At 35.4% G+C, this 15728-nt stretch overlaps 1 protein-coding gene across 2 annotated transcripts in view; it reads right to left on the bottom strand.

Moving 5' to 3' along the window:
* Positions 1-15728, bottom strand: part of Nme7 (NME/NM23 family member 7) — a 131945-nt gene that overhangs the window by 91591 nt on the left and 24626 nt on the right. For both annotated transcript variants that reach the window (XM_090340502.1, XM_090340503.1), the window contains exons 4-6: positions 11430-11540; positions 6085-6135; positions 4071-4278 (exon numbers count right to left, since the gene is read on the bottom strand). In XM_090340502.1, coding sequence (XP_090196628.1) covers positions 4071-4278; positions 6085-6135; positions 11430-11540 — 370 coding nt within the window. The remainder of the gene's footprint in view (positions 1-4070; positions 4279-6084; positions 6136-11429; positions 11541-15728) is intronic.

The raw sequence follows: 15728 nt of genomic DNA, 5'->3' as shown, positions 1-15728 counted from the left end.
GTGGTAGAGTGCTTGCCTAGCATGCACGAAGGCCGGGGTTCGATTCCTCAGTACTACATACATAGAAAAAAAAGCCAGAAGTGGTGCTAAGGCTCAAGTGGTAGAACTCTAGCCTTGAGAAAGTCCAAGGACAGTGCTCAGGCCCTGAGCTCAAGCCCAGGACTGGATAAAAAAAATGGCCTATAGAAGAAATGCTCAACATTTCTGGCCATAAAAGAAATGTAAATCAAACAACTTTAAGATTCTACCTCACTCCAATTAGAATGGAATGGCCAGGATCAAGAAATCTAATAACAACAGATGCTGGTGGGGATGTGGCCAGGAGTGATCACTACCATACTGTTGGTGGGAGTGTAAACTCATTCAATCACTATGGAAAATAGTATGGCAGTTCCTCAAAAGACTAAACATAGAGCTCCCCTATGACCCAGCAATTCCACTACTTGGCATTTACCCAATTGTCCAGAAACAAGGACATACTAAATCCACTAGCACAATGATGTTCATTGCAGCACTATTTACCATAGCAAAGATATAGAACCCAGATGCCTGTCAATTGATGAGTCTATCAACAAGATATGGTATTTATACACAATGGAATTCTATGCTGCCATCAGAAAGAACGACATTACCCCATTTGTAAGGAAATGGAAAAATTTGGAAAAAATCGTATTAAGTGAAATAAGCCAGACTCAAAGGAACACAGGCTCAATGTCATAATTAGTATAAACTTTGGACTCTCCTTACCAGGGGTCCACAATAGGGCAAAACCTAGATACGTAAGGCCATAAGTATGATGCTAAATGAAAGGACCTCCAGGATATGGAAACAAGAGCCATATAATGTGGGATTAGTGTTCTTAATGTACTATGTTATTTCTCATCTCTTTTGTTGTCCCTTGGTTATCTCATATTGTTACAGTATCTTCCTTGTTATCTGGTATAATGTATATATGTTTATTTATTTATTTGAAATAGGATAGGGATGGGGGAAAACAAGAAGGGGGGGCGTGGGGGGAGAGAAATAGAAACAAAAACATGAGAAAGGGTATCAATGTTCGTGAAGTAATGCGCCTTCTATCTGGCGAATATAATGTAACCCTTCTATTAATTACAATTAAAAAGAACACAAAAAAGAGATGTCTTCAGTCTCTCACCTCAAGTCTTTCTTAAATCCACAAGCAATCAGGCTTTCATTCTAAGTTGCTCCACAAAAGCCCTTACCAATATCCATAAGTTTGCTGCCTAATTCTTAGAACTTGCCTTATCCCCAATTCTGAGATGCTTTAATCATTTGACTTTCTTCTTATTTTGTTCATTAGTTGTTTCTTCTCCTATCTGACCACTATGTGCTTGAGCTCCAGAAATCATACTCTCTCAAGACTGAGAACTCCAAATGTTATCACCCACATTTTTACCACCAGTGCAACCCCCTCCTTCTATTCTATATCTATAACTATAGAAATGCTACTTATTGAACATTTTGTATTTAAAATAGCCAAAACACAGTGGTTCATGTCTATAATCTTAGGTACTCAGAGACAAATCAAAAAAGGTGCAGTTCCAGGCTAGCCTCAGCAAAATATTTATGAGAACCCATCTCAAACAATAAACCATTGGAGTACTGAATGAATTTTGGAATGGATTTTCAAGTCATATACCACAAGGTCTCATTATAAGGTGTAACTTACTGTCTACACCTCTGCCATGTCTTCTGCTTCTGATTTTGCCCCAGTACTACTGGCCTTGCCCAACTTCCACTGCACTGAACACAGAAAATTCAGACTTTGCATGAATTGTTCTCTTTCTTTCTGGAATGTTCTTTCTACAGATACATTTATGATTTTCTTCTTCGTTTACTTTAGATTTCTGCTCAAACGATAGATTGAAAAGATTTCCTGAAAATTTTGTACTTAGAACAACATCTTCCTCCATTGTTGAATTTTTCTGTCCCCTTTCTCTGCTTTATTTCCATTAGAAGATTTAGTACCCAGAATGCCCTATGCCTAGTCCTTTCTTTTTTAATATCTCCCCTCAGAAGATATATATGGACTTTGTTTTATTAATTAATAGTTTCTCAAAAAGTACTTTGGATAAATGAAATTTAGAGACAAATTCTGCATGGACCGAGTAAAGGAAATGTAACTATAGAACACACGAGAAAAGGAGACCCAGGGCGCTTGAATAATAAGGTAATGAAAGTGAGCAAGAACAGTTACAATTTAAATTCAGGTCATTGTAACTCCCCAAACTTGAACTGTTTCTCTCCTCTCCCTTATTACTGTTAATGCCACAGTATCTACCTCCACTTTAAAAAATTAGTTACCCAATTATCTGGCCAATTACTTTTTTTTTCTTTCATATTAACTCTAATTTTTGTTCAACTCTTTTTCTTATGCAATTATTAAAAATAGACGTGTAAATTTTCCAAATATCCAATTATATATGCTGAACAAATATTTACTAAGAAAAAGAGTCTAAATATTTTACTTAAATATACCTTCTTAGCAAAAGTGAGTAATTCTATATTGTAGCATCATATCTTTACTTTTGCTCTTTCCCCATGGTTTGTCCTATCTTCCCTATCTATTAAACTATGCTAATATTTTCAAGAGCATTTTCGAGGTCATTGTTATGGCAACCAATTCCAACTCTTCACACAATTTACATATTCTCAAAAAAATACCTATGTTCTTTTATAATTTGAGGAGCTAATGAATTTTGCATAAGAAACTCCTAGTTCCTTATTTCCTTAAATTTTTATTCTAATGAAAGGAAGCATGTTTACACACAATTTGATATGCTTTAGGTATACTATTTTTCACAGGTGCTGTGGCTCAAGTGGTAGAGAGCTAGCCTTGAGAAAGCTCAAGGCCCTGAGTTCAAGCCTGAGGACTGGCAAAAAAAAAAAATGTAATTGTGCTGCTTCATATACTTTTACCTTAATAAAATCCTATGGTAACTTCAGTAGAGCATTTGAGAAACCTGTGTTAATAACTTTAATTATAATGATAAAATTATTACAAATGGTGTCAGGTTAACAAGTTCCTTTAAGCCTTTTTACTTGTCCATAATAATTTTTAAATAAATAGCATAGAGGATCTAGAGCCAAGTCCCTAGGCTCCACTGCTTATATGGACAAGGAACTCTAAATTCTTTCACTCTCAATTTAATTCTCAAATGCACTTCAAGCAGTTTGGAGGCATGGTTCAAGTGGCAGAACACCAGCCAGTGGGTGAAAGCGAGTGATAGGTAGTGAGTTCAAGTACCAGCCTCAGATGAAAAATTAAAAAAAAAAAAAGAACTCTTAGGTTCAAAGACTAGTGAGTTATTATAAAATTAACATAGGCAGACTATTTCTAAAAGAGACATTCAAAGATGTCAAATGTAGCTAGACATTCAGTAAGAGATGAACATTTTCCCTTGGATTTTGAAATTGAGCATACATTGGATGACTTGGCCAAAACAGTTTTGATGTGCCAAGTTGTATGGACTCTCCCACTGAGATGTCAAGGGTAGCTGAGGAACAGAAGACAATGAATATAGTCTAGTCATAGTACAATCTGGATAAGAAAAGGAAAGAAAGATCAGATGTGACTAACAGAAACTGAAGATCAGGGGAAGCTGTTGTGGCTACTAGATGACACATCTCAAAATCTGGTTAAGTCATTGTTGCTTCTTTCCTGCTGCTTGTTCCAGCCCCAGTATTTCTACTTGATTTCTACGTAGCTAACAAAGAAAGACTATGAAATGCCTTCTTTTAAAAACAGTTGCCAAGCTCAAACTAGAATTCTTATACAAATTCAACAATTGAAACATTCATGAGCCTTACTGATTTTTTCACAGTAAGAAATAGGAAAACAAGTGTCTTGATTGGAGAAAAATAATCTTGACCATGACCTGGCTATCAGCTCAGAAATAAGTATTGTTGCATCAAGAGAAAAACTATGTTAAATGTATTCCTAGTACTAGCTCTGATGCATATAATCTATCAAAAGTAACCAGTGTTAGAAATATTTTATTTTGACACAAAACATTTGAAGAAATGAAAATGGAAGTAAAACACCTTACTCTGGCAGCAGAAGCAAAAGAATCAGGACCATGAGCTGCATTTCTTATGCCATCTGTTCCAAAGAGGGCTCGAATGCTTCCAGGTGCATCTACACGTGCCACCTCTGAATTTGCAGGACCAAGTAGTCTTTTCCATTCCGATATAGCATCATCTCTTAAAATTTCCATAGCAATCACAGGTCCACTTGTAATAAATTGGATCAGCTCACTACAAAACAGGTTAAAGACTGATTTACTTCTTTTCTTTTGGAAATGTTGCCTAGGCATTTCTTTTGACAATACGTTAGATTTAGATTTGAGTATTTCAACCACAACATGAGTTTTGGGCTTTCAAAACTATTGGGCATAGCAAAGTTTATATGACCAGTAAAAAATTTTCAAAAATTTGTCTTACAAGGTAAAGGACCTTTTTGATGAAAACTGTAAAACCCTGAAAAGGGAAATTAAAGCAGAACTGAGGAAATTGAAAGACCTCCCACGCTCCTGAATTGGAAGAATTAACATCGTGAAAATGGCAATCTTGACAAGGCTATCTACAAATTCAACGCAATACCCATCAATATCCCAATGTCATTCTTTAAAGAAATAGAAGAGGCAATCCAAAATTTCATATGGAATAATAAAACACCAGCAAAAACACTTCTTTGCAGAAAAAAAAAGTACAAGAGGAATTTCAATACCAAACTTTAGGCTCTACTACAGAGCTACAGTAACCAAAACAGCTTAGTACTGGCAAAAGAACAGGCCTGAAGACCAATGGAATAGAACTGAGGATCCAGATATTAAACCACAGACCTATCTTAATAAGGGAGCAAAAAATATAGAATGAAAGAAAGACAACCTCTTCAACAAGTGGTGCTGGCAGAACTGGTTAAGCACCTGCAGAAAACTAAAGTTGGATCCTTCTTTGTCACCCTGCACCAGGATTAACTCCAAGTGGATCAAAGACCTTGAGGTAAAAGCAGATACACTGAAAACTTTACAAGAAGGAATAAGAGATACACTAGGCCTCCTTGGCACAGGTCGAAACTTTCTTAATAAGGACAAAGAAACACAACAAATCAGAGAAAGGCTGGATAAGTGGGACTGCATTAAACTGCAGAGCTTCTGTATGGCAAAGGACATAGCTAGCAAATTAACTAGAAAGCCTACAGAGTGGGAGAAGATCTTCACTAACCATACAACAGACAAAGGCCTCATATCTAAAATATATCAACAGCTCAAATAATTGAATCACTCCAAAACTAATCTCCAAAGAAACAACCATCCCATTAAAAGATGGACCAAAGACTTAAAGAGAGTTTTCTATGAAGAAGAAATAAGAATGGCCTATAGACACATGAAAAAATACTTGACATCTCTGGTCATAAAAGAAATGCAAATCAAAACAACTCTAAGATTCCACCTCACTCCAGTTAGAATGGCCATGATCAAGAAATCTAATAACAACAGATGCTGGTGGGGTTGTGAACTGGTTTAGTGACAGAGAATAGATGTATCAACAAACGCTGAAGAAACCATTTGTTGGTAGAAAGGCTACTGTAGGTTATTGTTATATTAAATCAGGGGCTCTTGATTAAAATCCAAGACTGACTTATAGTCACCCAGGGAATACAAATCAACAGCTTATTTCATTTTCCATTTCTCCATATACACAGACAGTAAGGGCACTGGCTATGAAGTAAGTTAGACTATACCCTTACAATGTTAATCAGAATTGGAGTGCCTGTAAAAGAAAGCCCATATTTCTCTTTCACCCATGGAAGAGACGGCAAGATCTGCCTGGAAAACAAAGAGCTTGCTTTTGGCTCAAGTTTGAGACACTATAGGATGTCTTATCTAATGAGATTACAGAGAAAAATTTCTTAGAAAAGTTTTCTGTGCAGTTACAAGTCATTATTTTGATCCTTTGACAAATGATTGTTAGGTAATAAAGTTATGAATTATAAAACTGTAATTCCTTAGTTTTCTAGGTTATTCTGCTTTAGCACTGTGCCCCAGAATAAGTACCTACCTATATAAGGGCCTTGACTGGTGATCTGCATGAAAATCTGTTCCTTCTTTCCTATAAAATAATCAAAATGACAACAGTTAGGAACCATGAAGTAATGATTTTTAGACTATATTAATAAAACAAATATAAAGATGAAATATCAAAAGTTATATGTCTGATGTGTATGTGAATTAACTAATGTTTTTTTTTACCAAGTACTCCAACAAATACTTCCTCCTGTTACATAATTTACAAGAATGAGTCATATCTACTTGGGGATATGAAATTTAAATTAAGATATGCAGTATTTATCTTTTCCACTTATGATATATTTCATCCATTTTCCTTTCCACCAGCATCTTAAATGCTCTAGAAACAAAACTTAATATTTAGTCACTCTTTGTTAAAGCCCAACTTACATTAACAAATGTAAAGTCATCTTTTAGCTCAAAATTTTATAATTTTCCTACAAGTATTTAACACAGGAGTTTAGGCTACAAGTTTAACCTCTTGATTTTGCTATCATTCTTACCTGGACTCAAGCCAAGTAGGTAGGATTAAATCAGTACCCGGTCATATTAATATATTTTTATTGGCTATAAATAGATTAAAACGTAATATTCTATTTGACATCAAGGAAAGAACATGGAACAGATTAGAATTCAGAAGTTATAATTAATTCTATTAATGCTAACAGGAATTCACTTCTTAAATTTATATTTCTATTAAAGAATATCTATAAAGACAATGTAAAGATAATTCATCTTAAACTAATATTCAGAAAACTGTAATGAAGTTAAAATTTTAAGCAAATCAGATGCTTATCCTATATTTGTGTTATTTTTCTTAAAAAATTTAAATTGAGGGGCCGGGAGTTTGGCTTAGTGGTAGAGTGCTTGCCTAGCATGCACAAAGGCTCAGGTTCAATTTCTCGGTACCACATACATATAAAAATAAGCCAGAAGTGGTGCTGAGGCTCAAAAGGTAGAGCTCTAGCCTTGAGAAAGTCTGAGGATAGTGCTCAGGCCCTGAGCTCAAGATCAGGACTGGCAAAAAATATTTAAAAATCAAATAAAGAATTTAAATTGAAACTGGGTACTGGTGGCTCATGTCTATAATCCTAGCTACTCCGGAGGCTGAGATCTGAGGATTGAGGATCAAAGACACCCCAGGCAGGAAAGTTTGTGAGATTCTTATCTCCAAACCTGTACTATGACTCTAAATAGTAGAGTGCTAGCCTTGAGCAAAAAGAGCTCAAGAGACAGCACCCAGGACCCCAGTTCAAGCCTCATGTCGAAAAAAAAAAAAAAAGAAGAAAAGAATTTAAACTGAGTTCACAGCATGTTAAGGATATTTTAGCATCAATTATTTTTAAAATTGATGTTTTGACTAAGAGAATCTTACTATATAGGCCAGACTGCCACCAAACTCACTCTGCTCCTGTCTAGGCTTCCCAATTGGTAGAATTACAGTCATGTATACCACAGACAGTCAATATCAACTACTAAAAAAAAAAGGCAACAAATAATCTAGAATGTTCCCTACCTAAATTTAAGGAAGGTGTTGGTTTCATGAGTGTTTTAAGACATTATTTCACAATGATTTATCCAGTAATAATCATAAGATAAATAATTGGGATATGGGAGATTAGCTCAGGTGGAAAACCACTGGTCTATCAAGCATAGAGCCTTGGGTCCAATCCCTAGTACTATGAAAAAGAAAAGAAGAAAAGAGGTAAGGAGGAAAGGAAGGAAAAAAGGGAAGAAAGGAAGTCAGCCACAGTGGTTCATGTCTATAATCCCAACACATGTTAGGGTTAGGCAGAAGAATAATGATTTCAAGGCCAGCTTAGGCTACATAAAGATTTCCAGGCCAGCCGTACTGCAGAGCTAAACTGTGTCTCAAAATTAAGTAAATAAAAGTATGTGCTTTTAATAGTATCTATTTTAAGTGATGTCATCATTGAGTGAATTATCAATGTACTTGCACATGAACTTAGATGATATAATTCAACCATCAATGTGACTTCATGAAATAATCAAGAGGTGGTTATCAAGAGATAGCTGAGACTGTTGCAAGCAAAGGATGGCATATGGTTTTATGGCATACTGTTTTAACATGCAGAAAAATATTAAAAACAATAAAAAGTATTATATAGAAACTACATAAACCAGTAACATTCACTATCAAGTACTGTGTTCTGCATGAAGTTGAGTATGCAATACTTTTAGACAACTCTAAGCTCAGGGATTTGTTTACAGCAGCACCTGCATAAGTGTGTGAATTATGAGTTCTTTTATAACATTAGGATGTCTATGGCTATATGAATTTTCAGCTCTATTAGATCCTCTAAGTCATGGAAAATTCCAAGGTTTCAAATAAAACCCTGAGAAACCAGGTAAGAGATGACAGGGTTAGAGTCCTCACAGGAAGCTCCTCCCAAAGCAATGCATGATGCTATGAGGATGAAACCTGAGGTACAATGGAGACCCCAGGCAGTTAGGAGAGACCAGGAATGTGGAACATACAGTGAAGAAATTCACAAACAGCATGCACAGCCAGTCCAAGAGAGGCCACAACCAGCAAACCCATATAGGCAAAGCTGCCCAACCAATCTTTATTGGAGCTCAAGAACACATATTCCTAAATGCAAGGCATGCGACTACAAGATTTAATGTTTGCCTACTGGGTTTTGGTCTTCCTTTGGGTCTAATTCTTCCTTGCTATTCTCCTGCTATTCCCCTTTAGAACAGGAGTGATTACTCTATGCCATTGTGTATTGGGAAAGCATATTTCTTTGTTATTTTACAGGGCTCAGAGCTAAGAGTGTCTTTGGGATTTATTATGAAAGAAATGGTTGTAGAAATGTATAAAAAGCAGAAGTAAGAGAATTTGGTAGATAAAGGAATGGGGAAGCAGCAGAATAAATCCAGAATTACTTTCAAACTCATGGTTGTAGAAGGAGATCACAGCTGGAGTAGCATTGGATTTCATCCACAAGTGGTAGGTAATGAGATAGACATGGGGGTGGGGACTATTACTCAGGTACAGTGGAAAGAAAAGAATCTAGAGGAATATCTGCTTGCAGGAACAGGCATAATTAAAGAAGTAAGATACTGAAAGAATGGTGACAGTCGTTAATAGGGAAAAGTTCACAAAACCATCAGTCCTAGATGGTCACATCTGAAAGTACTGAAGTCATTGCTACAGACACAAGTTGGAGAAGAAAAATTATAGTACAAGTGCCTAAATAATGTGGTGTTGAAAAAAATGTGACCTGAGAAAAGAGAAATGAGGCTCACTGAATATAATGATAACTAAATAACGTGAGCATACAAGGGTAAATGGTTTGCAAATTTTCAGAAGGGAGCTAAATCATGACCCTGTGACACCACTATTCAGAAATGGGCCAACTAGGTGAAAGATCTAAAGGAAAAAGATTGTCCTAGAAGAATCAGATTTCATACTTTTAAAAAGGGTAGGAAAGACAAAGGTGCACTCAAGTAAAGACATTTGGAAGCAGGAATGTTTATTTCCAGTGAAGCAAGTTCCTGAAACAAACTAGTAGGAAAAGTTTGATAAGAGATTAGTAGTTAAGACTAAGGAAAATTAGTACGCGGCAATGAAGCTGAAGGTATATGTGTAGGGGCTAATAATTAGGATATGGAATTTTATATCATATAGATGCAATTTATAAGCCTCAAGGTTCTAAAAGAAACTCTGGAAAATTTATACTCAAGTGTTTTGGAGATGCCTGGTTCCATGTCTTCCTTTATGTACTGTAGAATCATCATCTTAAGCCACATTTCTGTCATGTTAAATTTCACACCAAATTATCAAACATTAGAGGTAAAACTCATGAAATCCTCATGACAATTTCAGGACTATGATAGCAACCACACATTTTTTTTTGCCACTTCTGGGCCTTGAACTCAGGGCCTGAACACTGTCCTTGGGCTTTTTCCTCAAAGGTACCGTTCTACCACTTGAGCCACCACTTCTGGCTTTTTTCTATGTATGTGGTACCATGAAACCAAACCTGGGTCTTTGTGCATGCTAGGCAAGCACTTTACCACTAGGCCAAACTCCCAGCCAGCAACGACACTTTTTAATGAAAGAATAAGAATACAGTTAAATTGTTCAAAGTCACAAACCAAGACCCTGGCACAATTAGAAGCAAATCTGGTAGACACTATTCTGGAAGATAAAACTCCTACCTCTCAAGAAATCATGAAAAGTGGGAGATGTTACAAAGTAGAAAATTCGAACCGAAAATACATCATTTTTGAGGTAAAAGTGAGTTGTTCTGTTAAAGGACTACACTTACAGAAATTAGGTTGAATGTCTATTGCTATCTATTGTTCCTATTCTCACAGAAACAGAAATGCAACTGGTCCATGAAACAGATATTCAAGAACAAACAGTTTTCTTGAAGGAGTGAGAAGATACCTGATCAGAACCAAACAAAACACTAGTGGAACAAATAAGACTACTACCAAGTCAACCCTATTGAACTCTATAATCATGCCTATGCCTACTCCCTACAGACACTGCTAGGTGCCAAACAGAATGTGATCACAGGAAAAACAGCCTTCCACCCAAATAGATACCCGTCTCTCTTCTCTTGAATGTTCAAACCTTGTTTTCATTACTTAGTAGAAAATGTTTTCTTTTCAAAATGAGTGCCCAATATTGGGAAAAAATCAATTGTGCTTTTTCCTCAGTCTCTCTGAGAAAAAATACAAAAAGTCTTTGTTTTAAATATTCATTATGCATATTGTCCTGAGAAATCCCAAAGCAGAATCTCAATTTTAAAATATAATTTCTATTTTTTCATGATAGAAAGGGAAAAATAGGACAAGTCTTATTTTTACTAAATAATTACCCAGATAGGTTGAAATGCTTTTCAGAATAATAAAAAGTCATATTTACCAATTATACAATCTATAATATATAATATATATACTAAATATAAACATTGCCAAGTATATCAATTTTATAAAGCTAAACAGAAGTGAGATGCTCATTTTTCTCTTCTATCATTTTCATGTATATGCTATTCTATACATTAACAACACAAAACTACAACTGTCAATCATTGGCATTACAAAAGCACATGGAGCTATGGAAGACTAGAAATAGCTAAATGAGCCAATACAATTTGAAAACTACTAATAGCTTAGAGATCAGTTATTATTTAAACATCTGATTACTTGCTACCTTGATTTTCTCATTCTGATATGATGATTATTATATACTTTGCTATTCACTAACAGGTTTTTCTTTTTCTATTTGGTTTTAAAAAATGATGTAAAAAATTTTAAGGGAATCAGACATTGTATAACTGAAAAATATCAACAAATTACCTTGAAAGTTTCATCATTTTGAGTTTGGTTATAGTAAATCCAGCTTTGTTTATTATTTCAATTATTTCTCCAGCCTTTGGTACTGCATCAGGTTTGATCAGGGCCAATGTTCTAGAAACAAAAATAAAAATAATAATAAAGAATAAGTTTTAAAATAAAAATAGTTTTGCAGTTTGTGTTTATAATTCCTTAGCACTGATGATTTCCTTAACAGAAATCTTGAAAGTCGGGAAAATATGGAATGATGTATTTGAAGCTCTAAAAGTAAGTAACTATTAACCCAAATTATTATACTCACAAGTTATCTTTCAAAATTAATAGACGTCCCAAGATAAACAAAACCTAATGTAATAATGACATCTTGAAAGCCAGGAAAATATGGAATGATATATTTGAAGTCTAAAAGTAACTAACTACTAAGCCAAATTATTATACTCACGAGCTGTCTTTCAAAATTAATAGATGTCCCAAGATAAACAAAACTTAATGTAATAATGACATCTTGAAAGCCAGGAAAATATGGAATGATATATTTGAAGCTCTAAAAGTAACTAACTACTAACCCAAATTACTATACTCACAAGTTATCTTTCAAAATTAATAGGCAAAAAAAGACATCCCCAAACCTAATGTAATAATGACCTCTAATCCCAAATGACTTAAATAATCCTACATAACAATATATGAAAAAGAAAGCCACAATTATGAAGAGTCAGGAAAGGATAATGAAGAATGGATGAACATATGAGAAAAACAAAAGAATCAAACATGGTCGACTGAGTAATACAGCAAATTCCTAAGAGCAAGGGAGAAAGAAAGAGCAAATAGGCCGGGAGTTTGGCCTAGTGGGTAAAGTGCTTGCCTAGCATGCACGAAGACCCGGGTTCGATTCCTTGGTACCACATATATAGAAAAAAGCTGGAAGTGGTGCTGAGGCTCAAGTGGTAGAGCTCTAGCCTTGAGAAAGTCCAAGGACAGTGCTCAGGCCCTGAGCTCAAGCCCAGGACTGGCAAAAAAAAAAAAAAAGAAAGAGCAAATAATATTTCAATCAGCCAGGAAAAAAAAAGCCAATGAAATTACACAAACAAGCAAATACTTGCCATTAATAACCTTAAATGTAATAGTCTTAACTCCAATTAAAAGATGACGATTGGATAAGTGGATTAAAAAAACACCATCTATTTGTTGTGTGAAAGACACTGGACTCCCTGGCAAAGACACACAAAATTTGAAAGTGAAAAGCAGAAACTGAAAGAGTCACTATATTCATAAATAATGTAGAAAAAGTAGACATCAAGTTGTAATTAGAAAAGAGAAATGAAGTACTAGAAAAGAGCGATGAATTTAGTAGGAATTAGTAAAGGAAATAAAATACCAAGAACATAGAATGATGATAAACTTACACACACAAAACATCGGTGTGTCAGTCTCATAAACCAAACCCCATTGCATAAACAAGGACAGAGAGACAGACACAAGTATAGTGGGGAACCCAAATACTTAACTGTCATCAAATAGATACATCATTCGGACAAGAAAACAAGCAACAAAAAGACGTCAAATTTCAACTACAATATTAATCAAATGGACTAAACAAAAACCTACAGAAAACTATACTCAAAAGTAAATACACCAAAAATTGCACCCATAAGTTTTGGAACATTCTTCTCAGCAACCACAGATCTTTCTCTAAAATAGATTGCATTTTAGGCCATAAAGTAACTATCAAAAAATACAAGAAAAAAAAAGCAAAATGTTTTCTTGTATACTAGAATATTATGATGGAAGAAAATAATAAATCAATAGTAAGACAAACTATACAAACATTGACCTATACACTTGTGTGCGTGTTGTTTGTGTTCTAGAATTAGGGTTTAAATGTAGGGCCTGGCACTCTCATTTGACTATATTGCTCAAGGCTGGTACACTTGAGTCACGCCTCTATTCCACATTTTGGTGGTTAATTGAAAGTAAGAATCTCTCAAACTTTTTCACTAGACGCAATGTTGGAAATGAACTTTACAACATTGGGGAGACGGAAGCTGTGGGGGGCATAACAGAGGAAAATGAGGGAGGAAATAACACTGTTCAAAAAGAAATGTATTCATGACCTTACTTATCCCTCTACACATCACCTTTACAATAAAATATAAAAATCAAGGAGAACAGAAATAAATAATGATGCTATGAAAGCTCTTAGATAAAAGAATATCTACTCAAGTCGAAATATAGTAGAAAAAATAATAAAGATCATGGAGGATGTTAACCAAATAAAATTAAAATAAAATGAAAAAGAATTAATAAAGCAGAGTTGGTTCTGTGTAAATTAAAAGAACTGAAGAACTAGGAATAGAGCCTAGCCCCATGACTCACACCTGTAATCCTAGCTATTCAGAAGGGTGAGATCTGAGGACCGCGGTTCAAAGTCAGCCCGGGCACTAAAGACCATGAGACTCTTATCTCCAGAAAACCAGGAGTGGTGCTGTGGCTCAAGGGGTACAGCAGTAGTCTTGGGCTAAAGAGCTCAGGGGCAATGCCCAGGCCCAGAGTTCAAATCCCATGACTGACAAAAAAAATAAACTAGGAATAGAAGGTTCATACTTCTATAGTCTATATACAATGTATTTATAGCTAGCATTGTACTAAATATCCAGTGTCCCTAGCTATCAGAAAAATGCAAGTCAAAAGTATATTAAAATTTCACCTTACCTTCATCAGAATGATTATCATCAAGTAAACAAATTACAACAAATGTGGGCAAAGATGTGGGGGTAAAGAAACCTTTATACATTGTTGATAATATTGTAAATTAGAATAGCCACTTAGAAATCTGTGTAAAGATTCCTTTAAAAAAATTTAAATAGGGCGGGGTGTTTGGCCCAGTGGTAGAGTGCTTGCCTAGCATGCACAAAGACCCAGGCTCAATTCCTTGGTACCATATACATAGAAAAAGCCAGAAGTAGTGCTGTGGCTCAAGTGGTAGGGTGCTAGCCATGAGAAAGCCTACGGACAGTGCTCAGCCCCTGAATTCAAGCCTAAGACTGGCCAAAAATTTTTAAAAAATAAAAAATTTAAATAAGTAGATGATGACGGTTCACACCTCTAAGCCTACTTAAGGAGGCTGAGATCTAACGATAACAGCTCAAAGTTAAGACAGGTAGGACTATTAATGAGACTTTTCTAATTAACCACCAAAAAGCCAGAAATGGAGTTGTAGCCCAAGTGATAAGACACTAGTCTTGAATACAAAAGCCAGGGATAGCAACCGGACTCTGAGTTCAATTCCCAGGACACACACACACACACACACACACACACACACACACACACACAAAATCACATGACACAGGTATAGTCCTGGGTATATACCCAAAAGAATAAAAATGAGCTTACTACAGATACATTTGCACTCCATGTTTATTGCAGCACAATCCACAGTGGCCAAATTATGAATTCAGCCCCAATGCTGACAAAAGATGAATAGATTTTTTTAAAAAAAATTTGGCACGTGTACACAATTAGGTATATGCAGTCCTTAAGCAGAATAAAATATGTCATATGGTGGAAAGTGAATAGAAGTAGAAATCATCCATGTGAAATAAGCCAATACCATAAAGAGAAGCATTACATATTTTCCTTCATTTGAGGATACTTGGGGAAACAAAGCAATCAAGGATATAAAGTAAAAGATCAAAAAAGGTGGCAAAAGGATGAAGGTATAAAAAAGAGAATTAAAGGAGTGAATAAGATCAAAATATTTCATGTTTAGAAATGGTAAGGGAATTATGGAGCAACCTAGTATGTATAAGTGGATATGTGCACATTTAAAAAAAAGAAATTATAGGGACCAGGAGTTTGACCTAGTGGTAAAGTGCTGCCAAGCATGCATGAAGAGCTGAGTTCAGTTCCTCAGTACCACAGACGTAGAAAAACCTGGAAGTGGTGCTATGGCTAAATTGGTAGAGCTCTAGCCTTGAGAAAGCCCAAGGACAGATGGTACTCAGGCCCTGAGTTCAAGCTCCAGGACTGGCAAAAAAAGAAATAATAAATATATCATTCTGGCAATACTAAAAATCAGTATTCATCATTATCAAAAGTCCTTTTTTAGAAAGCTTGATTGTTGGCTGTTTCTCCAACAAGCTGTATTTCTTTTCCAAATAAAAATAAACAAAACTAAGGATCAGAAACATCAGTTTGACAAAGAGAGACATGGTAAGGACATTACACTGAAGTTTCTCTACATCACAAGGAAAGCTATGCTAGTAGGAGTTGGTAGGACCTTTAAGAGACAGGATCTGC

The sequence above is a fragment of the Megascapheus bottae genome, chromosome 10 (genome assembly GCF_031878675.1).
Source record: "Megascapheus bottae isolate mThoBot1 chromosome 10, mThoBot2.hap1, whole genome shotgun sequence".
Classification (NCBI taxonomy): Eukaryota; Metazoa; Chordata; class Mammalia; order Rodentia; family Geomyidae; genus Megascapheus; species Megascapheus bottae.
Note: the sequence above shows the minus strand (reverse complement) of the source record. Positions and strands in the feature narration are given on the sequence as shown.